Source organism: Spea bombifrons, chromosome 11 (assembly GCF_027358695.1).
Source record: "Spea bombifrons isolate aSpeBom1 chromosome 11, aSpeBom1.2.pri, whole genome shotgun sequence".
Classification (NCBI taxonomy): domain Eukaryota; kingdom Metazoa; phylum Chordata; class Amphibia; order Anura; family Pelobatidae; genus Spea; species Spea bombifrons.
The window spans coordinates 11,709,472-11,718,409 of record NC_071097.1 but is presented as its reverse complement, the minus strand read 5'-3'; the positions used below and the strand labels follow the sequence as shown (position 1 = coordinate 11,718,409).

Here is an 8,938-nt window from a genome sequence, read left to right as displayed (position 1 = left end):
CAGCATTGCTGCAGAGGTTGAAGGGGTGGGGGGCCAGCCTGTCAGTGCTCAGACCATATGCTGCACACTGCATTAAATTGCCTACAGTCAAGCATGATGGTGGGAAAGTCATGGTCTGGGCCTGCATGAGTTTTGCCGGCACTGGGGAGCTACAGTTCATTGAGGGAACCATGAATGCCCACATGTACTGTGACATACTGAAGCAGAGCATGATCCCCTCCCTTCGGAGACTGGGCCGCAGGGCAGTATTACAACATGATATTGACCCCAAACTCATCTCCAAGACCACTGCCTTGCTAAAGAAGCTGAGGATAAAGGTGATGGACTGGCCAAGAATATATCCAGACCTAAACTAATGAGCATGTGTGGGGCATCCTCAAACGGAAGGTGGGGGAGCACAAGGTCTCTAACGTCCACCAGCTTTGTGATGTTGTCATGGAGGAGTGGAGGAGGACTCCAGTAACAACCTGTGAAGCTCTGGTGAACTCCATGCCCAAGAGGGTTAAGGCAGTGCTGGAAAATAATGGTGGCCCAATTTGGACATTTCCACTTAGGGGCGTACTCACTTTTTTGCCAAGGTGCAGAGTGTCATTTCTTCAGTGTTGTCACATGAAAAGATATAATAAAATATTTACAAAAATGTTAGGGGTGTACTTCCTAGAAGGAAGACACCCTGACACTTAAACACTCACTCTTTTTGTTTGTTTGAATGTTTTCATTTCGCTAATAATATCCCAGTTTATAATTTAATTGTTAGGAATACCAAATATTCTGTAACCCTTCCCATTTCAGAGTGAATTCAAATATGAGGATCTGAATGTCCAGAGAGTAATTCTTTTGATTTGAGAAGGCCAGTTTAAGGATTAATAGAAAGGGATTTCCAGAAGGCTTCTGAATGAAGGATTATTTTTTGTTATGTAAGCAAAAAGTTTCCCCTTTCTCATATTCTTATTTACATGATGTAAAATGAGTGGTTTAACCCTTTAAATAATAAACTATTTAGTTATTTGTTATTTCTATCTTAAAAATCTAAAGCTTATCAAAAAGCATGTTCTACCCCCTGTTGAAATTACACCTTTGTAACTTAATGACGCATTAGAAACACCATTGCTAGTACTTCTGATTGCCTAAAACTTTCCCAAAAATAATTATTTAACCCCTTGTGACACAGAGGTTTACCATTGACCAGGGCTTTTTTGTCCCCTTTTCCATGTTTAGTGTACAAACACAAATTATATATCGTTTTTTCAAGGGCAGATAGGGTTTTCTGTTAATATCACTTTTATGTATGCTCACTTATTATATGCTCAATATTATCTCAAAGAAACATAAATTACCAATTTTACTTAACATTATTATGTCCCATTGATTTATGTTCAACAGCATCTAAGTAGAATTCCCCATGTTATAAGGGAGTAATAAATCCCTTCGATTGGGGGCAAGAAATTGTTGTCCTCCTCCCTCAAGATTGTAAGATTGCAAGCAGGGCTCTCTCCAGCTAATGTATTGGTTTGTCTTAGTCTGTCAATTCTAGACAGATTTATAAGATTAGGCAGAAAGATGCAAAACAAGTTATAAGAGTGCATTCGGAAAAGAACATTTCCCAGTCAGTGAAATAGGAGATAAAATCTTTTTTAGATAGGTGCTCGTGTTTAGCTGTAATTTTCTTCTTTCTCGTTTACTGAACCCACAGAAGTTATATTTTTTTTCAGGACAAGATGGGCTTTCTTTAGGTGTCATTATTTTGATAGTATCATATCATTCACTATATAAAAAAGTATAAAATATGGTAAAAATGTTGAAAAAAATACTTTTTCTGACTTGTACTTGAAAAATCTTTTACTCTATAAAAGCTAATGAAAAAAATTGCTAAACAATTGCTATTTGTCCTGAGTTTAGAAATACCGAACGTTTTTTATGGTTTTTTTTGCTTTTTTCTGCACGTTATGAGGCAATACGTTCAAGTAGCGTTTTGCTATTTCAAAACCATTTTTTACAAATCTGGTTATTCTTCCCCCATGTGCCATTTCGGGTATCCAATGCAATTTACCCCATCAAATCATATATTTTTGAAGACAAAACACCCCAGGGTATTTCAAATGCTAGTGTTTTAACTCTTTCCATGCACTAATTCTACCACCAGTCTTTGTCAAACTGGTAGTCATTTTTTTTTCTGCACACATCTTACTTCAGGTATAAATTGACAGCTCCTGGTATATGTCACTGTCACACAAAACCCCAATATGTGTTCATCTCCTGAGTACAGTGATACCCCACATGCATGGGTTTGTCCAGATGTTTTGGGGCTAAAAGCCACATGTGGGACGTGTGCATTTTTCCAATTGGAAATTAGACGTGGTCATCCTTCACCGTGTGTTAATTGGAAAATTGTTGAACCCGACCAATTCAATTTACCCCGTCAAATCAGACATTTTTTGTGGACACCCCATGGCACTTAACATGCCAGTATTTTATCTCTTTCCATGCAAGAATTGTTTTAAGATAAAGCGCTAATTTTAGGACTTGCTCATAAAAATATTTTTATATATATATATATATATATATATATATATATATATATAGATTTGGGGGCCTTATTAATTTATTTATTTACATTTTTGGAACTGGAAGTTTTTTTTATAACTATTTTTATTTTATTTTTGTTTTAATCTATTTTACTAATCACATTGTGATTAGAAAGCTGGGCTCCATTAACTTGCATGGTTGAATGCAGTACCTGTACCAGAGTTCTCAGGCGGTTCTGGAAAGACCTCCTGGGAAACTTTTTCAACTTCTTTATTTTCTTTACAGGACGTGCCGCCATCTTGTGAGTGGCAAAATCACTTGCAGTGGTGGTTGTGACTGCTCTCCTGGAGTGGGAGTTTAAAACAGGCTTTTAAAACATCAGGGCCACACATGGCCCCTGATGCCGATCTCAGTTTTGCTGAATGCCTCGACACAACACCGTTTGGGTGCAGAAAGCGAACATAGATCGCTTTCTGCACCCGTTTAAAGCTATGACGGTCCTGGCACGTCAGTTGTCATCAAGGGGTTAAACAATCATTGTTAACAGGAGTTGTCTCAGAGGATTAGCGAATGTTGTGCCCATTCACAAAAAAGGAAGTAGGGAGAAGTCAGGCAACTATGTGCCAGGAAGTCTTGTAGTAGTGGGGAAAACTATGTTGAAGGATAGGATTGTTGAACATCTAAAATCACATGGATTTCAAGATCAGAAACAACATGCCAAACTAATATTATTGATTTTTTTGATTGGGTGACTAAAATAATAAATTAAGGTGGTGCGATAAACATTGCTTATCTAAATGTTAAGGCTTTTCACAGTGTCACATGTAGAAGATGTATTAATAAACTGCAATCTGTCAGATTGGATTCCAGTATTGTTGAATTGATTAGGCAGTGGCTGAGTGGCAGACAACAGAGGATTGTAGTCAATGGAGTATATTCAGAGGAAGGTCTCGTGGGGTACCTCAGGGTACTTGAACCCATTTTCTTTAATATTTTTTTTTATTGATATTGCGGAATGTCTTGATGGTAAGATTTGCAACAAGATTTATGTTCTTGGAAGGATAAGCCAAATGGCAAATGATTTTGTTTAACTAGAACAGCTGTTAGAACTGAGGTTTAATGTGGAAAAGTGCAAGATAATGCACCTAGGGCATAAAAACCCAAGGGTTTTGGGTTACAATCCTAACCTCAACATCTGAGGAAAGGGTTTTATTTGATGTAATTATTTCAGAGGGCTTCAGAGGGCTTAAAGATAATGTGATAGAGGAGTAGGAAATGCTAGCAGAATGCTTGATTGTGTAGTGAGCGGCATTAAAGAAAGATGGTTGTGCTTATGTCACTACTGAGACCGCACCTAGAGTATTGTTCACAGTACTGACGGCCGTATCCAGAAGGATATACTTTAGATACATCGGAGAGACTTCAGAGAAAGGCTTCTAAACTGGATTGTTGACAAGGGGTGATTGAAACATTTAAATAGATATAGGAAATCAACATGTTAAAGGAGGAGAGTATATTTAAAAGAAGAAAAAACATCACAACAAGAAGACAGTCTTAAAATAGAGTAGTAAAGTTTTAAAAGTACCGTATTTGCTTGATTATAAGACGACCCTGATTATAAGACGACCCCCCAAAATCTGAATATTAACTTAGGAAAAAAAGAAAAAGCCTGAATATAAGACGACCCTAAAGGAAAAAAGTTTTACCAGTAAATGTTAATTCATGTAAACTATTTTTTTTAATAAAAGCTATGATTGAGAAAAATATTTTTTTTTTGTTTTTATTTCTTTTATATTTTCTATTGTATTTTCCAACCTGTCCCCCAGTTACGTACATCTGCCCCCAGGCTTGCCACACCAATATGGCACTGTGGCCCATGATATGCCTTTTAACCCTCTATATGCCACTGTGCCCCATGGTATGCCTTTTGACCCCCTATGTGCCACTCTGCCTCCAGAAATGCCTTATACCCCTATATCCCATTCTGGCATTTAGGGGGTTAAAATGCATATTATGGGGCAGAGTGGCATATAGGGAGGTATAAGGCATTCCAGGAGGCAGAGTGGCATTAAGGGAGTTAAAAGGCATTATATAGAGCACTCTGCCTCCAGAAATGCCTTATACCCCTATATGCCACTCTGGTATTTAGGGGGTTAAAAGGCATATTATGGGGCAGAGTGGCATATAGGGAGGTATAAGGCATTTCGGGAGGCAGAGTGCACTATTAAATGCCCCCTTAACGCCACTCTGCCTCCTGAAATGCCTTATACCTCCCTATATGCCACTCTGCCCCATAATATGCCTTTTAACCCCCTAAGTGCCAGAGTGGCATATAGGGGTGTAAGGCATTCCAGAAATGCCCTACACACACACACACACACACACACACACACACACACACACACTTACTTACCGGTGCTTCCAATTTCCTGCTGTATTGCCGGGGCAGCGGGTTGACGTCTCATTCCGCGGCAGCCGGAAGGAGGTGGAGTTGGCAGCGGGGGTTTGTATGCGTCCGTCGCAAATACCTTCCCCGGCTGTCAGAGATCAGGAACTCTGGAACTCTGATCTCTGACAGTCGGGGAAGGTATTTGCGACGGACGCATACAAACCCCCGCTGCCAACTTCACCTCCGGAAGCACCGGTAAGTGTGTGTGTGGTGGGGGGGGGGCGATGACAGGAGGATCCAGGTCCCCTGCAGCGGTGCGGGGGATCTGGATCTTAGTCTCCTAATCAGACCTCTATTTGAGGTCTGATTAGAAGACGACCCCGATTATAAGACGAGGGGTATTTTTCAGAGCATTTGCTCTGAAAAAAACCTCGTCTTATAATCGAGCAAATACGGTAATATCAGAAAATACTACTCTCCCCATGACATATTTGGGATATCTTTGAAGCCAGCCAGTTCAATTTACCCCATCAAACCATATCTTTTAAAACTATACACCTCAGAGTATTTCAAATAGTGGTATTTTAATACTTTACATGCACTAATTCTTTCACCTAATATACACACACTAATACTATATGCAGACATACACACTCACGCTAATGCCATACAGCAACACACACAACACCATATGCTCATACACGCCAACAACACATTCTTATACAAAACATACACTCACAGACACACTGAAGTGATTTCTTGTCACTATGGTGATCTGGCGCATGAGGTTTGTCGAGCCCTGCTTTATTAATGTAACATTTGGCCTATTTCATAATTTTGCCAAAACACTTAACTGTCAACGGGCACAAAAGCAGGCAGTAATATGATATTTTCAAAGTAACCATGAAAAAAAAAGATAGTATGACAGCTTAAGGTTTTTTTACTCAACAAAGTAAAGAACACAATTACTATCTTATCAAAAGGAAACAGTACCTTTTTCTTGGTGAAAACTGCCAGGTTCAAAAAGAGCTAACTGCACTAGTTCTCTCTCCTTCTTTTCTTTTTGTGGGAGCTGACATGTTTTTTCGGTAAGCACAACTTTTTTTTGTTTTTAGCAGATACTCTTTTATGATTTAAAACAATAACCCGGCATTGTTGCTCTATGAGCACATGTAAGAACATTTTATTTTTGTATGTATCTGATATTCCCTGTGGGAAGCTGTAACCTGCAGGTGTTTTTCTCATTAAGACACAGAAGTTACTTTCTTTTCAGTTCCTAGTTAGTTCTTGCTGGGAATGTCTATGAATGTGTTATATTTGAATGTTCTTTTGAGTTTTAAAATGGTTTTTAAGATTGAATACTCTCATAGAACTGCAGACACTTAACAGAGATTGTCTAAATATAAGACTTTGTGGGTTGTGCATAACGAACAATTTTGGTGGGATATACAGTCACAATAAAACAGTTAATGGAATTGTCTGGGTTACCCTCTCTCCACCTTTACCAACTTATCTGCAGAAATGTTCGTTACACATTATGTAGCTGGTTCACAATCACAGCAGCTGCCCTTCATTTGTTGATGCCAGAGGAGCCCCCTGCCGGCAATCAATAGAGCCGGTCCTACGGACCTTTAAAATCCTGGCGCCAACGTTGCTGCTAACTGTTAAAGTGTTAACCCCTGCTAGAAAAACGGCAGTAAATGAAGAGAAAAACACGAAAAACTAAATTCAAATTTTTCTTTATATAAAATATTTTAATGGGTGTTAAAAAGAAACATCAGAATAAAAAATATAAAATTTACATAATGTTTCATTGTACGTTGTGCACACAACACTTGTATCTCTATCACAATGGCATTTCTCTAATCGCCTTCTAATTTTACTGACTTAATAAAAGCATTACCTCTACACTCCGTTGTCTTGAACTACATTACTTTATGATGAACTTTATAATGTTTACCAGTTAAGTACTATATTTTAGCATAACAGATTGTCATACTGTGTTTAGATAGCTGGCAACAGAAAAGTGATAATAGTTATTTTAGGGATGCACCGATATATCGGTGGCCGAAATATATCAGCCGAAAAGGGCATTATCGGCCGAAATAAAAAAAGAATGGCCGAAAATAATCATGTGCAGGGGCCCTGCTGCTTACCTGCATGTTGCTCGCACAGCAGCGTCTCTTCTGCAGGCCAGGGGAAGCAGGAACCCAGTGGAGTCATGTTAATGCACTTCACATGACTCTGCTCTGTTCCTTCTTCCCCTGGGGACAGGACAAGAGAAGCAGGGGTGGGGGAGAGTGTATGAACGAGTATGCGTGATTAAGGGAATGAATGAGTATCTGTGAATGATTAGTATCTGTGAATGAATGAGTATATGAATGAGTAAATGAATGAGTGTGTGTGTGATAGCATAGATGTGTAAGTGAGAGGGGTAGCATGGCATAAGGAGGCTGTAATCACACTCCTATCCTGCCCAGGTTCCAGCATGCACTGGCTGACTGGGCATGATTGGAGTGTGATAGCTGTTAACAATGATTTATATTATTGTTATTGATTCTCTTTTGTCCAGTTTTGGTGTGTTACCCACACTTTTATCAAAAGTAAGTAACACACTAAAATTGGACAGAACAATTAAATAAATAAATATATATATATACATATATATAAATATATATATAAATATATATATATATATACACACACACACATATACATCAGTACATGCTAGAACCTGGGCATGATAGGAGTGTGATTGTTGTTAACAATTATATATATATATATATATATATATATATATATACAGCTGTCCATGAATGGTGATCTGGCTATTGCACCTCTTCCTGAGTTTTGTCTAAAGGCTGTCTTGTACAGCGGGCAATTACTTTCAAGGGATCCATGTATAAAGTGGATATAGAGGCAAAGGTGATAATTGTTAACATTGTGGTTGCGACAGCACCATGAGATTTCTGAGGGAAAAACAAGCCTTCTGGCTTGTCTGGTGCCTTTAGATGTTTAATAATACTTCTACCACCCCTATTTTCGGTTTCGACCAAGTGGATGTTGAATTTTGGGTCCAGAATTTTCATTTCGGTGCATTATTATTATTTTTATTATTATTATTATTATGTTTTATATAGCACCAACAATTTATGCAGCGCTTCTTACAATACATATATTCAAGGGGTATGATAAGACTAGAATTGTCTAAAAGATATTATTTAAATACCGATACATACACACTTGTAATTGAATGTCAAATTACTTCAATTTTAAATTGCTGGAGTGGTTGGTTTTTGAATGTGAAAGAAACTTTAATTTATGGATTGTGGATATTTATCATGAGTATCATATTACCTCTAAGTAATACATTGAATACATAAGGTCAAGGATGCTTTTTATTGAGAACTGTATTAACAATTTTGTTTCAGAGGCTTTCATATTATTGTTTATGTACATGTCTTGTTTCAGGTAGATGAAATTTACCACGATGAATCCCTGGGTGTTCATATCAACATAGTTCTGGTGCGAATGATTATGGTGGGATACAGACAGGTAAAGTATATTGTAAGGGGGATTACATGAATATACAAGAAAATGTGTTAAAAGAAAAGACACGCTCGTTTGTATTTTTGGTGTTGTTGCACAAAAGAAACCAATAGGAAAGCAATGCAATATGTCCTGCTGGAATTGGGAACCACTATGAAATTTAGACAGGCTTAAACATCTAATGATGAAAATATGTATTTCATTCCCAATGAGGGGCATATATGCTTTAATCTTAAATGTAAAATATACACTCACTGGCCACTTTATTAGGTATACCTTGCTAGTACCTGGTTGGACGCCCTTTTGCCTTCAGAACTGCCTTCAATCTTCGTGGCATACTTTCTTCAAGGTGCTGGAAACATTCCTCAGAGACCTTGGTACATATGGAGATGATGGCATCACGCAGTTGCTGCAGATTTGTTGGCTGCTCATCCATGATGCAAATCTCCCGTTCCACCACATCCCAAAGGTGTT

At 38.2% G+C, this 8,938-nt stretch overlaps 1 protein-coding gene across 1 annotated transcript in view; it reads left to right on the top strand.

Annotated features, from left to right (window-relative positions):
- ADAMTS14 (ADAM metallopeptidase with thrombospondin type 1 motif 14) overlaps window positions 1-8,938 on the top strand; it is a 106,343-nt gene that overhangs the window by 42,923 nt on the left and 54,482 nt on the right. The window contains exon 5 of the mRNA XM_053450665.1: window positions 8,387-8,470. Within this exon, the coding sequence (XP_053306640.1) occupies window positions 8,387-8,470 (84 nt within the window). The remainder of the gene's footprint in view (window positions 1-8,386; window positions 8,471-8,938) is intronic.